The following is a 19207-nucleotide window of genomic DNA, read 5'->3' on the forward strand; positions in this document are numbered from 1 at the left end:
TGTTTCATGATCATGCCTCCATTGCCTTCCGCAAAGTCCACGACGTCAGTATGAGGCAGCTGCGACTCAAGGATTCGCTACTGCATGATAGTGGCGTGGCGGCTTCATAGGATATTCGGAGACTTACAGTCGATTAAGTCATATTTGCGACGAAAGCGTGAATGGCTGAACATGGGTAGGCGACAGAAGACCCTTGAGAGCCCTTCTCTGGACAGAGTCAAGGTTTCCGAGCCATCCCAGGCAAATAGAAGCGTGGTGTTGTATGAGCTGAGCTCGATTAAGTTTGCACCGCGGATTTGGAAAGCTGGAAGGCTGCGTTAAGCCGTTAAAGCAACGACATAGAACAGGCATGAATGTGATGTTGGGTCGGTACGGGGAAGCTCCCGTGGTCACGAACCGCTTCGATTGCAGACCCACATGGGTACCACAGCAAGATGTCCATGGGCATCTCCAATGCACCCATGGCTATATGTATTTGGAATCATGGAGTGAATGGAAATATCAACCTTGAAGCAGCTGGTAATGTATCAAACGAGCACCCTGTCCTCTCTGTCAATTTATTAAACATTAGCAGGAACACCGTAGTTCAGAACACTCCTAGTCAAAGAGATTCTCGAAGCTAAGCTTCAAGTCAATCACGACCATTGTTTTAGTATACTTCAGGGTAGCCCCATTCATTGGTCCAGGGTGGCATGCCATTCAATAACATGGAGGGAGGGGGGTGTGGATGATGTTATGGAATGAATGCCTACCATATCCAGAATGATGATGCAATGCGAGCATAATAACCTCGGTTTAAATATTGGGAGTGGCCAACATGCGAGCCGATAAAATTACAACGACATTGATGACTCCACCCCGCCCGTCGCGTCCCGGCCCTCGGCCATAACTAACCTCATTTCAAAACCCGCCTGCCGCATGGAAACCACGGAATCATGGCGAAGGTAGAAGAAACTTTGTTTTCACGTCAGAGAAAAGATAATATTAGCTTTCTATCTATGATGTGCAATGATCAACTAACAAAAGTACTAACCATTTTACATGCGGTGGCGGTTAACGTCATGACATCGGAAGGGACTACAGGCAAGTGGATTTCATCATTTAGGTCATGTTCAAAGCAAATCTGAGAACTAGAAAAAAAAAAAAAGGTCGGAGTCTGCCACTTTAGAAATTGCCGTGTTTTACGGGAGCTCCGAACTACACTACAAGCCAACTGAGCAACCCTCAGGGATTCGTCACGGTTCGCTTAATTGTCACTCTGTAGCTCTCTTCTCATAGTCCGGAAGCTCCACGGCCAACCAGCCTTCCGAATTCTGCAATGTGATCCGCACTTCATCTTGTAGTCTAGTCGAAAGAACCACAGATATTCCCTCCCTATCCCTCTTGCCTCCCGTCTCATCTGGGCCCAAGTATACCTTCGAATTATGAATCGCCAACCGCTGCTGCAATGATCCATCGAGAGGCGTGTTTGACCGAATGATGACAGCGCTGTTGCCATGCACTTTGCTGCCTGCACTCTCCATGATTCCCGGATGCCCATAAAACCCTCATTGACTCCAATGATCGTTGGGAGAAAATGCAAAATACCATGTCGATCCAGCTATTATGCGCTAAGTCCATTGGGTATCGGAAGTGGTTATATGCATAAGTTCTTGCTTGCTCATGCTTGTTGGTTTATTCGTTTTCCAAAGGTGCGAGCTGACCGGCTGAACCATGGCCCAATGATGAAACTGGGTCCATTTACGTATCTGTCACAAGAGAGACCCCAAGACGCCGACCTGTTTGACGTAAGAGAGGATCTACCAAACTTTTTATAATTTGATAGTAGCGACTGTTTCTGCTTCTTGGATAGAGTCCCATTTATCGGCTGCCCAGGTGTGTGTCACTCCATGTAAACACACAGTAAACGACTTCCGCACACGGCTGATTATGTTTTGGACCCGGGGGCCGGGAGGCTGAAAGAACCATGGATTTCTTTGCACATCATGGAAACAAAACTCTAGACTACGGGATGTCCTAGTTCAGTTCATCACAACATGTGACGCTGCATTCATCATACTAGAGGAAACTCCGAATTTACCCAAACTTGACGGGATATATATTGCATGTTCATTCTTCCTGGAAATACCTTGGTTAACAAGCCATCGTACAGGCCAATCTTCACCGCTGCTTAACTAGGTAGTCAGTGAATTCAATCCTCATTGTGTGATCAACAAGAGATACTGAAACTCTTGCTTCCAGCCAAGCTTTACCCCCCAAAAGCAGGTTACGAACACAAGGATGAGCGATCCTGTCCCAGCATTGAGGTACATAAATCTCAGCTCATAAGTTACTTGACACCCCTATATTACCGTTTTATGTGCAACAAGAACCCTATTTCCAAGTCTCAGAAGGCTAACCCGAGAGCCGACCGCTGCAGTGGCGTCGACCCCAGCATTGGCAAAGGAAAACGGAGGGCCCGCCAGGGTTCGGAAAGCTCGTCTTCGAGCAACGACCCCATTGAAAGCCTAGTGGATCCTGAGATACTAGCTAATGGAGAAGGCCAGTTGATTGGGCCCGCCGCCGCCCGTGAACTTGACAAGAAAAATAAGAAGGACAATGAAGTGAAGAAGAACGATAATGGCAGCCTTAACATTAAGATTCATCTTGACTTGCATGCTAAGGTCAAGTTGGATTTGGAGGCTGACCTATATGGAGATATTGTGATTGGGCTATTCTGATTGAGATGCTGAGGGCCGGTCGCTACCGTTAGCTAAATAGTAAACTTGCTGCGATTGTGGCGATTGCAAACCTATGTGATGGTTGAAGTAACGTCCATTCCTATTACATAGACGCTTATCAAGAGCCCTATAGGGATCTTTAGGAACACCCCTATAGGGATCTTTAGGAACATCTTAAACGTAGTAAAAGGAACTATGATAACATAAAATGAACGCCCCAGCTAGGTATGTATTACCCTGGCGTAGGTAGATATATAAAAGGGCGTCTATCACCTCGGTCCCCAGAATTCTCACCTACGTCACTCACCCACCCTAAATCAGATTTCCTCGCCACTTTAGTGTATAGACTTCTACAGGCTATATAGTCCAGATTTCACTTCAGCGTGTGGCTTATGTGCGACCAGTAGCCGGATGAGTGTCGCCCAGGTGAATAGAGGCGCCGCTTTGGCGTCGCGCGACCGGAGCTGAGAAGGCTGAGCTATGGATAGCGTGAGGATTCTGAGTCGCCAATCGCATTGACCTTTCGGCTGATCCATACTACAAGTGTATTATGTGTTATGATCCCTACTTAAAATACTTGGTCTCTTGGCATATACACGCAAAGCCATCAACTAAGATGTAAATAACTTTAGCAATCGGAAAAATTGCCAGGTTCTTAGGTTAAGCAGTCACAGGCCATTGTGTTTAATACCTTGACCACGCGGCTTGATCGGATTATCTGCGGCGCCAATGCCGAAGAGACACACCCTCTAACTTTATATCGCTAGGATAAAGAAGGTTGTACCAGGGTTTGCTTTTTGTTTGGTTGTAGGGGTTTACTCGAGCACGACAGGCTCTTGCTTGTTTATTATATCTAGTATACCCACATAGAATATTAGTATTTACCTAGGTTTCCTATCCATCAGGCAAGGGAGATATATGAGTAGCAAGAGACGGCAGATAGAATTGTATGGCCTAGATAAAACCCAATTCTTGAGAGATTCCAGTTCCTCTGCGAGGGAGACCCTTTATTCATGTCGCCCAGAGCCGTAAAGTAAATCACATTAGGCCTTTAGTGTTTACCGTATCGTACATGGTTGATGATCAGCTGGCAGTGGTGGAGCCTCGGCAGAAACTCAAAAACCACTATGTCTCAGAATCACGGTCTAACAATCACAGATTCAGGGCTCACTGTGGATACGGAGCTCGATAATACAATTCACTTGTGAAACAAGTCAATTCAAAAATCCGATTCTACGAAACATGCGCCTCAAGTTCTGCCACGAAGCTATACCAAAGATTGAGACTCAGAGCCGAAACCATCCAGGGGTGGAGAAATTTAGAGGAACTTCTGAAACCTCTTGGGCACTTGTGTGTGCTTCAACTTTTTCAGAAACTCAATGGGAAGCTAAGCGGGGCGCAGCACAGCGCCAAACCCAAACAGGCTCCTTGAACAGGATGTTGATAAATCCTCGTTATAGGAATTGAATGCGAGGATATGTTGAATAGATGCCGAAGGTGCCTGCTAGCTTAAAAGCCGAGGGCAGCTGTTAATATACACGTAGTGGATTTGAATGCACTGTTCCCCGGTCTATATGTGCTTCAACTGCAGCAATAAAATAGTAACTTATCGGGTCCCACATCCCATACTCTCACTGGAGGCATCGGTGGCTGTACGAAGATCTGGAATAGTAAATAATAACGTGCGGCAAAATGCTGCAACAGTAAACATCTCGGTCATTGCAGGCTGAAAATCGGAGCTCAGATCGAGATAGAGTGATCTAGTAAAACCATAGTTTCAACAGCCACTAAATAGGAGAAAACCATGGGTTTACGCCCCAGATCGAGATTGTCGACAATTTCGACCGAGCGTTTAAACCTAGTTTGGATCACTGGCTCCACCGTATAGATGGCCAGTTTGGCCCCAAAGTTTGACCAGCTTGGCCCCATGTTTATCTGGACAATCTAGACTACTGTGTCTCTCCCTGACTCCTTTTTGTATCTCCCTCCCTTCTTTGCCTCGAAGGTGAGCCTCTCATTTCATCATGCAGGCTAAGTCAGAGGAAGCCATCTGCAGCGTCGCGGCTCTAGCCACCCAACTAGGCAATCAGATCTCCGTGCACATGCTCAACTATCTCAGCACCACCAAAGACCTACCCGACGGTTTTCGCGAGCTTTCCCATACGTTCCTCGATACCTGTCGCACACTGTGGGCCATTGAAGCCGGAGTGACCGAATTAGCCGCCGCCAATCGCGCCCTGCCCGAGGTGATAATTGAAGAGGTGGAAAAGAAATTTGTTTCCACATACCGCGATTTTCAACAACTCGACAAGGTCATTTTGAAACTTGTTCAGTATGAACATCGTGGGACATTGGGAAAGCTGCAGCGAGGATGGCATCGACCAGGCCATGAACTCAACCGAATTCACGAGTCACTGAAAAAGGCTACCGAAACCCTTCAGATCAGCGGCATGGCCTTCCACTGGTCCCTCGGAGACGCACACCCGGAGGAGTCGGTAGGCATTGGGTATGCAGGCTTGGCTGCTGCGCTCGACCGCGTATCTAAAGGCCGCTCCGTGATGGGCATAAACAAGGCCAAGACTTTTGAATCTGAGCGGTCCGTACCATCGATCCAAAGTCAGTCGCCTGATTCAATGCGGTCGACACCATCCGTGCCTCCGAAGGAATCATTTACCGCCCTCCGACCCAGCCAGGGCATTCGCCAACAAGATCCTGAAATTATCACGGATGACATGTCCTCTGTCCTGTCTCTGAACGGGTTTCTGAACCACCAGCCTGGACGTGAGACCGAAAAGATTCCCTACTTCGAGCACCGAGCACTGCCACGCCGACCGGCCAAGGAAAACTCAATAGCTTCTGCTGAAGAAATCAATCTACGGAATGACAACTATTCGGACCCTGATTCCGCCAGCACCAAGCTAACACAGACTTTGCTCGCCCATGGCGTAAATCTGAAAGACGAGACGCGCAATGGCACAACGTTACTGATCGAAGCAATTCGCAAGCGAGCACCGCAGCAAGCCATCGAAACCCTGCTCAATTCCGGTTGTGACCCCAACCGCAAAGACGACCACGGCAAGACAGCGCTATGCGAAGCCGTACAAAGCGACCAACCAGCCATCGTGACCACCCTATTAAATCAGGACGCGAATCCAAACCTGCCGGGACCTGAACACGTCCTCTGGTCCGCCGTCCACCGCCCAGGCTGCCTGCGCATCCTGCTCGCGCGCGGCGCTGACATTCGAAAGACTCCTGGCCTGATGGAGCAGGCGACAAGTGTGAACAGCATCGATGCCGTGCACGTTCTGCTGCAGGCTGGTATGGACCCAAACTCCAAAAAGGACGGAATATACACGCCACTATGCTCGGCCATCCGCGATGACCGGCCAGATATCCTCACCTTGCTGCTCAGTCACGGCGCTGACCCTAACCTGATGGCGTCTGAGTACCCAGCCTGGAAGTGTATCACCCACAACCGCCTTCATTTCCTCCCGGACTTAGTGGCAGCCGGCGCGGACCTCCACCAACCACCGGGTATCGTCGAGTGCGCCGTACAGAAGAATAACACAGAGGCTCTACACTGGCTCGTGGGCCCAGGCGGCGCCAACCCAAATGATCGCAACGCTCTGGGACACACAGCTGTGACAACCGCCATCCGGGAGAAGCGTCCAGAGATGCTAGGCTGGTTACTAGCGCATGGTGCCGATCCCAACCTACGCGGCCAAGACTGGCCCGTGTATATGGCGACTCAGTCGCCGAGCATGCTACGGCTCCTGCTGCCCAGCATAACAGACCTATCCGCGCACAAGGGCGTCATGGAGAAAGCAGTCCAAGCCAATCAACTGGAAAACGTCAAACTACTCCTCGCCGCCGGCGCCAATGTAGAGTGGAAAAACGGCGGCGTGTTCTCACCGCTGACGACAGCGCTGCGCGAGCGCCACTGGGTCATTGTGCGTTATCTCCTGGACGAGGCTGGTGCCGACCCCAATGCTCCTGGTGAACATCTGCCTCTCGTCAAGGCGATACGGCGATGCGACGATGGTGACTTTTCCATGATTGAGCTACTCCTCGAAAGGGGGGCTGACCCGAATAAATGCTACCGCGACTGGAACGCTATCATGCAGGCCATTGAAGACCGCGATCTCCGGTTGCTGCAGCTCTTGATTGAGAAGGGTTGTCGGGCTGATCTTGCTCAGAAAGACGAGATGGGCAAGACGGTCTTGGATATGGCCAATTCTTCTGGTTGGCTGGAAGGGACTGAGCTTCTGTTAAATAATGCTCATCAGTGATGATATTTGTCGAGTAATATCCCTCAGTTATATAATTTCAACGAGCTTTCCCTAACGATGGAACAATTTATTCGCACCCATATTGACGGTAGTAAGAATAGTTATACGCCCGCAAGCCTGGCCCACGAGATCACCAAGATCCAAGCCACGCATTGACTAAGGGCAATATTAAAAGGACCCCCTCTCCACCTGTCTAAGCCTAATTAGGGAAGGCGTAGTATGTGTTTTTCACGGTGTCTTTTTTAGTACAGTGACACAGCAAATGTTTTAACACTGTTGGACAGACCGTTTTTTAGACAGTTTTTTAGACCGCTTTTTAGACCCCCTATCGTAAACCGAAGAGTAAGTCTATATCATCTTACTTTCTAAACGTTTTTGCTTTATGAGTGCTTTTAATAGAAGATTAGATTCAACTGTCACGGCGTGGCGTCTAGGGTGCGCACGCGTACAATTGTGCGTACTGAGTAGTATATGTATCGGTCCTAGGCATGTCAGCCTGACGGCTGACATAGTGGTCTTTTTGGCCTAGTTGGTATACGTGTATCGAGCTAGGTGCAAGTCTTCACACACCCTACGAGGCCTATTGTCTTCCTTTACGCCCTTTTGTCATTTTTACTAAGGAAATACACTATGAAATACACATACTAAGCCTTCTCTAATTAGGCTTAGACAGGTGGAGAGGGAGTCCGAATATCAACAAGAGGGGGTCCTTTTAACATTGCCCTTGACTAATGTTCGTTTCTCCATGGAATTGTAACATTTATGGACAGGACTGCCCAGTAACTAGCCGCAGGTTGCCATATATCGGAATTCGGCAAAACGTGATGATTCCGAGGATGCAACCTTGGAACTAGATCCGTAACTCCCATTTCCTATACTCGGTGTATTCTCACTTCACCGAAAGAGATCAAGCCACAGAATCAGGCGTAATACTGCAAGATATGGCATAATACTCACCTGACTAACAATTCGGTCTCCGCGACCAAGCCGGACACGAGAAGTATTCAGTATTTAGTTCACAACATATCGCCTCCACGCAAAACGAAAAAGTCGAATCCTTGACCCTTTTCAATTCCAAACTATGACTGCAGGCAATATCTTCGACAATCCCCCCGCAGTGGGAGCGCCATATTACACTCCAGCCCAGACACCACCATCAGGCACCGCAATTAGCGAAAATCCACCCAAACTCTTCAAACCGCTCACGGTACGAGGAGTCACATTCCAAAACCGCATCTTCCTCGCCCCACTGTGCCAATACTCCGCGCAAAATGGTTACGCGACAGACTGGCACCTTACGCATCTAGGGGGCATCATCCAACGCGGACCCGGACTGGCCCTGATGGAATCGACAGCCGTCCAGAAAGAAGGCCGGATTACACCACAGGACATCGGGTTATGGGAAGACGGACAGATTGAACCGCTGAAACGCATTGTCGACTTTGCTCACAGCCAAGGCCAAAAGATTGGTGTCCAACTCAGTCATGCCGGTCGCAAGGCGAGTACCGTTGCGCCATTTGTGTCGATGAATGCGACTGCAACTGAGGATATTGATGGGTGGCCCGAGAACACCTTTGCGCCTTCTGCTATTCCTTTCAACGATGTGTACCCGCGCCCCCGGGAGATGACTCTCGTTCAAATTCAGGAGTTCAAGGATGCGTTTGTTGCCGCGGCGGTGAGAGCAGTTAAGGCTGGGTTTGATGTTGTGGAGATCCATGCTGCACACGGATATCTCATTCATCAGTTCTTAAGTCCGATCAGCAACAAGCGGACCGATGTGTACGGTGGAAGTTGGGAAAACAGGACGAGGTTGGTGTTGGAGATTGTGGGCCTTGTTCGAGTTGCGATTCCGGAGACAATGCCGTTGTTTGTGCGCATCAGTGCGACGGACTGGTTTGATAATATGACAGACGAGTTCCCTGAGAGCTGGACCGTTGCTGATAGTGTCAAGATTGCTCCGATCCTTGCTAGTCGCGGTGTTGACATTTTGGATGTCAGTTCTGGTGGTATCCATCCATTACAGGGAACTAGCATCAAGTCTGGTCCTGGTTACCAGGCGCCTTTCGCGCTTGAAATCAAGAAGGCAGTTGGGAATAAGATGATCGTTTCGGCTGTTGGAGGTATTCGGACTGCTGAGCTTGCCCAGAAACTCATTGATGATGGACTGGATGTGGTTATGTGTGGTCGTTGGTTCCAGAAGAATCCAGGATTGGTCTATTCTTTTGCTGATGAACTTGGGGTTGATGTGAAGATGGCGAATCAGATTGCCTGGGGATTCAAAGGCCGACGAAGAAACAGAGCACCAAGCAGGCAGCCTGACTCTGGAATTGTATAGTGGCTGTTTGAAGAAAACTTGACATAACGAAGAGAACTGGTCAATATTATATAGACCTTGGAACGCTGTAGGATAGAACATAGGATAAATGCCGGCGTTTGTCGCGTAATTTCAAGTCAAAGTCCAACCGAACTTTTCTTCGACTCAAGAGGGAATATCCGTAAACCAGCTTGCAAGATCCGGCAAATCAAATCTTCCAAGGAAGCCAAACTCCTCTTGACCCAAGCCCATCTCATCCCAGGTCGTGAAAATATTGCAATCTGTGTTATTGGAGTCTTGACGGATATCATGTTCCATAGGCACCGGCTCCGTGGGCTGCGACGGTAATTCAGGTCTGTCCACTTGCTGGTTTCCTTTTTGGTGCAGCTGATTTAGAGCCAGAGAGGTGGTATCACCAGGTCGACCAGTTGCTATTAATATGTTAAGACATATAACGAAACTTGAGGCCAGGATGACATACCGGAGTAGCTTTGTACGATGTGCTGATGCGTTACTTGTAAAAATTGCAGGGAGTTCCGAGCGGATTGACTGAAGATAGCCATAAATGCCAAGATCTCTTCACACTTGCGCCAACTCTCGTCAACCTTTTGTGTGTCGACTTGCTCTCGGATAGAGTGGCAGGAATATGACATGATCAAGATAAAGCCTGCAGTGGAGGTGTCTACGATACGTTAGTAAAATAAGAAAGATGATGTAGAAGAGCGATCACCAACAAAAACCGTTGTACCACCATGTGTCAGTCACTGTGGTTCGATATGTCTCGTGCACAAGAGAAACCAAGTCCATGGCGGCTACCACACAGCAAGCGGCGCATTTAGAGAAAACAGATGAATAAATTATGTTTTTCTCCGTGGGTAATGCGCTACCTCTGTCACCGGATTGAGTATCAGATCGACGGGATGATCCTGTTCGCTCCTCAGAACAAAGTTGGGTGAACATAGGGCGGTATAAAAGAAGACGCAGGTGGATGAATCTAGTATCTGTCAGCGGTGGAGCATCAATATCTTGAAAGAATAGGCTACCTGGTACGCAATACATTTTGTTGGCGCTTGAATATCGCAGAATGAGTGTTACCGGTGCGGTGTCGCGCTTGCTCGTCTGTCCAGTTCAATGGTTGAGGCACATTTGCTTCAAAGGCAGAGAGCTTATCATCGAGCTCCATCAACACATCCAAGCTACAGTGCTTGGCGCCACGCGGCGAGGCAGTGAGAGTGTTATTTGACCGGCTCTGCCATGCATTGTAGACCTCAGATAGAATGGATTCGAGAATCTTGTATAACTCAATGCTCGAGACATAGAATGTCATATACCCCATCTTGTGATCACAGGCTTGTCCGCTGAGCTCGCAAGGATCATCCGCTTGTATATCGCTCTCCATAATGGGCAGTGGCACCGGTGCGAGGTGAGAGGTCATGCTTGGTCTACCATGAGTCATGCTCACCATCCTGTTTTATTGTTAGCCATGTGAAGCGGATATATACGGTTGATGCACTAACATATCCATGATAACACAGGTATGCCACGTTCGCCGCCGAATTTCGGTTTCTAGGGGTTTATAAGACGTTTGAGCAGTTGTCTCATGCAAGCCGAGTCCTTGCGCCGCTCGGCATGCCAGACCAATTGCGTTCCAACATCGGTTCGGATATGGTGTACTTTGAAGTAGAAGGGATACTAGAACCAGTGTCTGGACAACGCCGATGGTGCCTATGTCCAAGAGATCAAGACCAACAAACCGCTTTGCACGAAGGAAAAACGAGTATACTGCCGCCTCTCGCTCAGCAGCCGGGATATCGGAGAAATGGCAACCAAGGGCAAAGATAACATTGAGCGCGCAATGAAATACCATCGAATTTGCACCGTAATCAAAAGCACCCCCGAGGCCAATGTTGAGTTGCGGCAGTTCAGGCTTTGGTGCCTTATTCGAGCCCCAAAGATTTTCGTATGCTCGCTCAAAGCTTGGCCGATGAAAAAATGGAAACAAGCAGTGGACTCTGTCCCAGTAGCATTCAAGAAGGTGGTCTGCAAGATCTCGGTTCGGCAGAGAAAAGTCGTCAAACCGAAGCTCCGCTGATGGATGACCTAAATCTCTCCAGACCCCGGTGTCAGGGCCCTGGGATCTGGCTGGTTCAGTTTTGCTGTGCCGCAAGGCTGCCATGTATGACTGCAAAGGCATTGATTCTCCTGCAAGACGCATAAAAGAGGCCACCGAGGAGTTCCCATAGTACTGCTGCTCTCCGGGCGAGTCCGTGTCTTCGGCATCTTCTGCAACTGATATTGCACCCATAGCTGTAACATTACCGTGTGAGTTGACAGCCGGGGAATGGTAGATGCTTGATTCACGTGGCCGAACAGACCCAGGAGAAAGATAGGCGGCATGTGGGGTTCTGTAGTTTTGTTCTGCTACCGATTGCCTTCTTTGTGCAGTAAATCGCGGAGGTTGAAATGCAGATGTTGAGGACAAGGGGCTCTGCGCGGGCAACACGGGCGTCGCACCTAGTCCGAGAAGCCCTTCAGCGGCAACAGAAGTTCTAGACTGTGCATCCAGTGGATCCAAGTCCATGTCTTGCCCCAACTGACTCTCGGGCCTTTCCGATGCCATATCATCTCCATGCTGTGGCAATTCGGGGGGTACATCAACACCACCTTTTGCACATGCTTCTTCAAGGTCTCGGATGCGAGCATGGAGAATCTTCAAGTACTCATCATTGCTCGCAGACCGAGCATTATCCAGCTTATATACGCATTGTTCGACAGTGTATGAGCGTCGTACACATGGGCCACAGATCGGCTTTGCACCGTCACATCGGACCTTTTTATCGCGACATGACTCGCAGGCGAGAGCGATCTTGCGACGACGAGGTGTTTCCCGTTTCGCGATTCCACTTTTAGGAGGCATCTGTTCAACACTTGGTCCAATCAACCCGAAGAGGCAGTGATATATGACGACCCACAGCGATATGCGCGATTGGCATTCCGGGTTGTTGCCGAAGGTGGGCGTTCGCTCATGGTCAGGGAGAAACAATTCCGGGATGTACCCGGATGATAGTCACGTGCCACAATCGTTGCCTTATGGTCGCAACCATTCCCTATTTAGAAGAAAGCTAATGCGGGGGAGAAGTACGGGGAAAATTAGGCCAAGGACTATTTTCATCAATCTGAGTTTGCGGTAAAGGTGCTGACTGGCTGAAATTCCGGTCTCACTTATTAGGCCCGGGAACGACATGGGGTGGAACCCCGGAACACACCCGGAGGTCACCTTGCAACCCGGGTGCATCCCGGGCTCCATGTGCTCCTTCGTCATAATCAAGAGGTCCCCCAAATGAAATTAACTGGCAAGAATACTTCCGATATCTAGCATCCTCTCAACCCGCAACTAGCCGTCGCTCAATTCTGCATACTGTTATTCTCGAGAAAACCTCCGGCGCTTCCGTCTGAACTATACCGGTCAACATCAAAACATCAAAGCCACTCCGTTCCAGCTAGTGTATGTCGCAGGGAGCATAGCATTTCGTCACATTTCAATACCTACAGCACAATCCAGTCGTGATTAGTCTATTCATCGGACACCAAAATGGAATACGAGAATCCCCTGGTTCAGAGGGACCATAATATCCTCTCTGAATCCTGCCCATGGCAGGTTGACAAACCCCAACACCTTTCCCGAAACCGAGTGTCAGCTGAAGAGGGCCTTCAGTGGGGATCGGATCCCAGTTTCTGTTATCATGGCTTCTCTTGTCCGATCGGTACTTGGACAGAAGAGCGCCTGGTGCAGAACCTGATGCGAAACATGGCCAGCATCTGTACCAGTGTGGACATAGACTTTGACATTTCCGAATCTACAAACTGGTCACCTCCCAACGCTCCTCAAAAAGACCCCTCCGATTCCTTAGGCTTGAATGGGTTCACACTTCCCATGTTCCAGCCCTCGACTGTTCAGACAAATGAAAGACTCTCCGAGACGCCTTCTTTGTCTTCCTCACCCAGTCAAGGACAAGCACCCTCACCAGAAAACACCACATGCACTCGCCGAGCAAGCTGCGTAAAAATGGAAAATAAATCAGGGCAAAAAAAGAGGAAATGCGTCCAGAAGCCAGGCCAAAAATTATGCCATTGTCGATCGGAAAAGAAACGAAGGGAGATTATTGGAGAGAGGTACCGAGAACTCTGTCAAATTGTTCCGGGGTTGGAGAAACACTCATATACAAGGAAATATATTCTTGAGGAAGCTGCATTGTGGATTCAGTCTTTACTTCAAGGGAACGATGCCCTACAGCGGCAACTAGGGAAGCTGAAAGAGCAGGAAAAAATGAACCGGTTGCGCCTATTCCCTGCTGAGGAGGACGATCAAAAGCTCACATATTAGGTCTGGTATACACAGGCCTCCTTGTATTAATATTCCTCATGATTATGAAAAACTCCAATCTACAATAATGAACATTTTTGGCGACTCTATTGTCAAGCAGATTAAGAAGGCCGTCAAATTGCGGAATGTGTTATGTTTTGAAACTCATTCCAACCCACATACAACATAACTTGTAACTTATAATAAGAAAGTACTGAGTATAGCAAGCCCATTGGTGTCAACTAATGAGCCTCTGGGTACATACAATAAGCCCTCCCAACAGCATCAAACATTCCTTTTCTTTACCAGTCGAGCCAGTAACAAGGTTTCTACAGCCCTCGTGTTAAAAAGGGGTGATCCATTTCCCAAACCCAGTCCTCGATCAAGGCTAGGAAAACTTATTGTCTGGGCTGGAGTAGACATCAGCTTGGTGCGAAAGATAAGATCCATGACTTTTGCAGTATCCCGAGTGAAGGTGCAGCGGATCCCTAAACATTCGGTACGTAGTAAAAGTGCGAAACAAATCGCCTGTGATTTGATAAATGACCAAAATGCTAGTATATAGCTACTAAGTAGGTAAAGTTATGCGTTTATAACTCGACACGACTTCATAGGCAGCGATACAGAAATACTATCTCCTTCTACACTCAAAGAAATTTATTCATAACAAAAAATAAAACAATCAAAAATTAGTATACAACAATCTACAAGGGCGGTCCGATAGTAGCAAGACCCTTAGCGAAGCGCCGAATCTGATCAACATAATAAGTCTAGTAAAAAAAAGTCAGCAAACAAACACAGCGCAAAAGCAGATATCAAATCCACAAGAAAACGAAGGGAAACAAGAAACTCACACTCTCAGCCCCAGCCCCAGCAAGATGCAAAGGCAAAAAGCGCGTATACCAAGGAATAGGCGCCTTGTTCAACTGCATGCCAGCATTCCCCTCCGTAACGCTCTCATCCAACAGAAGCAAAGGGAATTTCGGATCAACAGCCGCCGGCCGTCCAATGCCTACAAGATCACAAGCCTCATCAAGAATAGCCGACTCAGCACCAGCCCGCGTCCGGAATCCACCAGTCAACATAAGCACAAGATCTGGGTGACGTTTGCGTACTTCCTTGGAGAATTCAAGGAAGAAAGCCTCGCGTGCCGCTGTACGAGCCGACTTGGGCAGTTCGGTCGTTTCTGCGTCTGTTTTGGCGTGTCCCATCATCTTGGGGTCTTCGTAGGTTCCGCCGCTTATTTCCATGAAGTCGATTCCGGCTTCTGCTAGTAGGGCGATTTGTGTCATTGTTTCTTCGAAGGTTTTTGAGCTGTGGTCGGCTGAGTTTAGTTTTATGCCGATGCAGAATGTTGCGGGGACGACTTTGCGTGTTTCAGTTAGGATGTCTAGGACGAATTTGGCGCGTTTTGCGGGCGTGCCACCGTAGGCGTCTGTTCGGAGGTTTGTCTGGGGTTTATTAGTCTGTGGGGTTCCTTTTGATATTACATTGAAGGGTTTCGGTGGTGGCTGTGCCATACCTTGCTGTTGAGGAATTGATCTAAAAAGCGTCAGCCATATACTCATACAGAATTCAATGACAAGACCTGGAACCAGAGCCAGAATTAGAGCCAGAACCAAAGGTGAGAACATACCAATCAAATACCCATGAGCACCATGCAACTGAACCCCCGAAAAACCAGCATCAGCCATAAGCCGCGCAGTATCAACAAACTGCCGAATAACCCGTTCAATATCGGCATTCGTCATCTCCTTCGGCTGCGACCAAACCAAACTAGCAACAATCCTTTCAATCAATCCATCCCCGATCTTAACCGGCACAGCAGAGGGTGCCAGAGTCTGCGCAAACATACCGCGGTACCCAGCAACGCGGAAGGACTGTCGTCCCGGGTGACAGATTTGCACGATGGCTGGTGTGCCGTGTTTCTGGGCTGCGTCGGCGTATTTCTTCCATGAAGAGACTAGTGCACTGTCGGTGGTTGCGCCTTTGTATTCTGTGTGTAGGGCTGGATCGAAGGGACTGCCCATATGATTGACGTCGACTTGGACGTTTCCTTTTTTTAGGTTAGATTGCGGTTATGTATGTTGGGTAGGGAATGGGGTTGGGTTTGTTTCTTACCTGTTAGGATACTACCCCATCCGCCCTCAGACCATTGAGAGTAAGCGTCGAGGAGAGGGTCCGTTGGGTGGTTTGTCTTGGCCATCATCTCGGCCATGGCGGCCTGGTTGGTCGTTAGTATTGTGAGATTTCGAAGGAATGGGGGTGTGCATACCTTGCTCAGTCTGTTCGGTAGAACAAGTCCACATGGTAGCTTGACGGGGTCTGCAAGAGGGGAAGGCATTGTGCGGCTCTTCTAGCTTGATATGCTAGATTCGATATACAATATGCAAGATATTGTGTATCGTGAGGGGATATTCACAAGATAAACAAGCACAGCGGCAGATCCGTCAATCCAATTAATTACAGTCAAAAAAAAAAAAAAACCTCGTCAACCGGTACTCAGATATTAATAAATAAATCTCAATTCACGAAAACCCGCGATAGAAGCACCTCGAACCAAAAAGATAGTTTCAACATGAAAATTGCAGGACCTCGGCCTCGTGCGGAGAGATTGATATCCCCGAGTGAAACCACAAATGAGAGCATTGGATGTAAATTTTACTGTGTGGGGACATGTGAGGCACAATGATGTGCGCCACATGGGTGTGGAGCTCAGGGGAATATCCGGCGGGGAGTTGAGTTCATCCGACTACCGTTTGAAAGGTGTGTGGTAAGATATACGGAGTGTGAAGCTTATGGAAGCAACCTTGAAGATGAATAATAGCGGACTGAATATAGTACACTATATACAGTGGAGAAAGTAGATATTTTGTGTTCATTTATATGGCAAAGTTATTTCCTAACTATTCCCACAATGCAAAGTCCTCAAAAGGATCCGGAAAGCAAAATAAGTGATGGGTATTCAATCAGAAGAAAAGAAGAGGAAAACAAATATCGTGTCCAATCCCAAAAAGAGAAGGATGAAAAAAGGGACAAGAAGAGCGCGCTCGAAACCAAAATAAGTAGAAAGAGGAAAAGTCACAAGTGACATGCGAGTCCATCACGCAGAGATCCTAAGCGCTGACAGTGATTAGAACAGATGTTTTTTCAAGGACAAAGATGAAACAATGCAAGCGCCACGAATGATGAGTGGTAGCAAAAGAAAAGAAAACAATCAAATCTTACAGCTTAGCATTCTTCTCCTCGGTAGGGGAGCCGTTCGCCGTGAGGGGCGGCGAGATTGTGCCGAGGCTGGAGAGAAGGTGACCGACCTCGCGCTCCAGAGCGCGGACCTCAGTGTGAGGGTCGTACATGCGGGCCTTGATCCAGTTGTCCATCTCGACGTCGCTCATAGAGCGGAGCGCAGTCTCGCGGTCGACCTTGTCCTCCTGGGCGGCGCGCATCACCTTGCGGGTGACAACGATGCTGACCTCGCGGATGCGGGTGATGTCCGGGTAGAGGAGGCCACGCTCAAGCTCCTCGGAGGTGAGGGCTTGCGAGAGGGCTTCACCGGAGGCGTAGATCATGCTGTCGGTGACGCGGACGGCCTTGGACAGGATGCTGCCCAGGCCGATACCGGGGAAGACGTACATGTTGTTGCCCTGGCCGGGGTAGTAGGTGCGGGTCTCGCCGGCGGAGTTGGTGAAGGTGCAGGTGGGGAAGGGGGAACCGGAGGCGAAGAGGCAGCGGCCGTCGGTGTTCTTGACGGCCGTCTCAAAGTCACACTCGGACTTGGAGGAGGGGTTGGAGAGGGGGAAGATGAGAGGGGCGGTGTTCCAATCGGCCATCTTGCGGAGGATCTCAGGGGTGAAGACACCTCCCATAGTGGAGAGACCCATGAGAATGGAGGGCTTGACGTGGTCAATGACCTCCTCGAGGGTCTTGTACTGCTCGCCGTTGTTGTCCTGGCGGGCGAAGTAGACCTTGTGGTCAGCGAGCTTGTCACCGCGGTCGGCAGTGACGAGACCCTTGGTGTCGACGAGGTAGAAGCAGTTGCGGGCCTCGTCCTCGGTCATGCCTTCGCGCATGAAGAACTCGACGATCTGACGGGCAACCCCGACACCGGCGCTGCCGGCACCAAAGAACACAGCGCGGTGCTCCTTGCAGGGCAGACCGGAGCGCTTGACAGCATTGATGACACCGCCGAGGATGACAGCGCCAGTACCCTGGATGTCATCGTTGAAGCAGGTGTATAGATCACGGTAACGCTCAAGAGCGGGGAAGGGGTTCTTGAAATCCTCAAATTGGATGACAATACTAGAAGTTTTGTTAGACTAATGATCACCCGAGATGCATGTGAAGGTGAGTCACTTACCCGGGCCAGCGCTCAGTAAGAGCACCCATCAGCTCGTCCAAGAACTCCCGCTCCTCCTCGGAGGAGATCTTGTCACGACGGCTACCCATGTACAGCGGGTCTTCCCGGAGGGCCTTGTTACTGGTACCCAGATCGAGAGTCAGAGGCAGGGTTGCCTCGGGACGAATACCCGCACAGGCAGTGTACAGAGCAAGCTTGCCAATGGGGATACCCATGCCGTTGATACCCAGATCACCCAGTCCCAGAATACGGGAGCCATCGGTGATACATGTGATCTCAACATTGGGCTGGGGCCAATTGGCAATGACGGAAGCGAGATTCCCGCGATCCTCCCAGCTCAGGTACATTCCTGCAGAGTTGTTAGCTCCGGTTCTAATTCGTCTCATGCGGGGGAATCTCATGCGGGGGAATTACCTTCGGGTTGCTGGTAGATCTCGGACCAGCGTTGGCAGGCCTCGCCCACCACTGGGGTGTAGATCAGAGGCGTCAATTCCTGCAGGGATCCGTGGATGTTAGTTTTGCTCCGGTCCAATCACGTGTGTTCAACGTACCCTGAGGTGGTCGGTCACGAGACGGTAGAATAGGTGCACATTGTTCTTGCGCAGAGTGCTGAGGTAGAGGAATTTGTCGATAGGGGTGTTCTTGAGACCGAGCTGGGCCAGGCATCGTGTCTTTTGGGTCTCGTAGCCCTCGGCGCGAGGGGGAGTGAGGCCGTAAGTGCGCAGGTACTTGCGGATGTATGACGGGTTGGCAGTATCGTAGTTGGCGTCACTATACGAGGTCAGTGATGCTCGTAGCATCTCGTCGCGATTGACTTACGCTGGCGAGGCGTGGTTGACAAAGGGCGCTGCGGTGGCATGCACCGACCGGGTTTGAGTAGACACTTGAGGGTATCGAGCCATTGTGATCGACTGAGATTGCTTACTCAAGTTCGAAGTGGAAATGTATGAAGAAAAAAGAGACCTGGGAGCAGACGTCGAGCAGTTTTTATGTACACGCAACATATTAAATTTCCCCTGGGGAGCGAGCATTCCGAGTGGAAAAAGAACCAGAGAATTAACCGGGACAAAAGGCAACGTATAGTAACAAAAGAGTCATGATTCGAGATCGGGAAGACTCGGGGAGGTCACGGAAGGGACCCATGTGGGTATCATCTTCGGTGGT

At 49.4% G+C, this 19207-nt stretch overlaps 7 protein-coding genes across 7 annotated transcripts; 4 read left to right on the forward strand and 3 right to left on the reverse strand.

The window, feature by feature from the left end:
- Positions 1-2357: 2357 nt before the first annotated feature.
- PENARI_c008G12412 (uncharacterized protein) lies at positions 2358-2720 on the forward strand (the record flags this gene model as incomplete). Its single annotated transcript, XM_022631693.1, has 1 exon — positions 2358-2720. The coding sequence occupies one exon, from the start codon at positions 2358-2360 to the stop codon at positions 2718-2720; it is 363 nt and encodes a 120-aa protein (XP_022488601.1).
- A 2024-nt stretch (positions 2721-4744) lies between these two features.
- Positions 4745-7009, forward strand: PENARI_c008G05474 (ankyrin repeat domain-containing protein; the record flags this gene model as incomplete). The annotated part of the gene is made up of 1 exon (XM_022631461.1): positions 4745-7009. The coding sequence occupies one exon, from the start codon at positions 4745-4747 to the stop codon at positions 7007-7009; it is 2265 nt and encodes a 754-aa protein (XP_022488555.1).
- Positions 7010-8090: 1081 nt separating this feature from the next.
- Positions 8091-9344, forward strand: PENARI_c008G10851 (NADH:flavin oxidoreductase/NADH oxidase; the record flags this gene model as incomplete). Its single annotated transcript, XM_022631635.1, has 1 exon — positions 8091-9344. The coding sequence occupies one exon, from the start codon at positions 8091-8093 to the stop codon at positions 9342-9344; it is 1254 nt and encodes a 417-aa protein (XP_022488642.1).
- A 144-nt stretch (positions 9345-9488) lies between these two features.
- Positions 9489-12240, reverse strand: PENARI_c008G04211 (uncharacterized protein; the record flags this gene model as incomplete). The annotated part of the gene is made up of 5 exons (XM_022631413.1): positions 9489-9754; positions 9805-10005; positions 10064-10317; positions 10367-10789; positions 10841-12240. 5 exons carry the CDS (start codon positions 12238-12240, stop codon positions 9489-9491), a joined length of 2544 nt encoding a protein of 847 aa, XP_022488803.1.
- Positions 12241-12915: 675 nt separating this feature from the next.
- On the forward strand, positions 12916-13707 carry PENARI_c008G03465 (uncharacterized protein; the record flags this gene model as incomplete). The annotated part of the gene is made up of 2 exons (XM_022631385.1): positions 12916-13383; positions 13588-13707. The coding sequence occupies 2 exons, from the start codon at positions 12916-12918 to the stop codon at positions 13705-13707; spliced, it is 588 nt and encodes a 195-aa protein (XP_022488539.1).
- A 683-nt stretch (positions 13708-14390) lies between these two features.
- PENARI_c008G05326 (NADH:flavin oxidoreductase/NADH oxidase family protein) lies at positions 14391-16030 on the reverse strand (the record flags this gene model as incomplete). Its single annotated transcript, XM_022631455.1, has 6 exons — positions 14391-14456; positions 14541-15137; positions 15209-15228; positions 15323-15742; positions 15808-15910; positions 15962-16030. The coding sequence occupies 6 exons, from the start codon at positions 16028-16030 to the stop codon at positions 14391-14393; spliced, it is 1275 nt and encodes a 424-aa protein (XP_022488548.1).
- An 880-nt stretch (positions 16031-16910) lies between these two features.
- On the reverse strand, positions 16911-18945 carry PENARI_c008G07573 (uncharacterized protein; the record flags this gene model as incomplete). The annotated part of the gene is made up of 5 exons (XM_022631518.1): positions 16911-17985; positions 18044-18392; positions 18458-18536; positions 18595-18814; positions 18863-18945. 5 exons carry the CDS (start codon positions 18943-18945, stop codon positions 16911-16913), a joined length of 1806 nt encoding a protein of 601 aa, XP_022488633.1.
- Positions 18946-19207: the final 262 nt, after the last annotated feature.

Source organism: Penicillium arizonense (genome assembly GCF_001773325.1).
Source record: "Penicillium arizonense strain CBS 141311 chromosome Unknown PENARI_contig008, whole genome shotgun sequence".
In the NCBI taxonomy this organism is placed as follows: Eukaryota; Fungi; Ascomycota; class Eurotiomycetes; order Eurotiales; family Aspergillaceae; genus Penicillium; species Penicillium arizonense.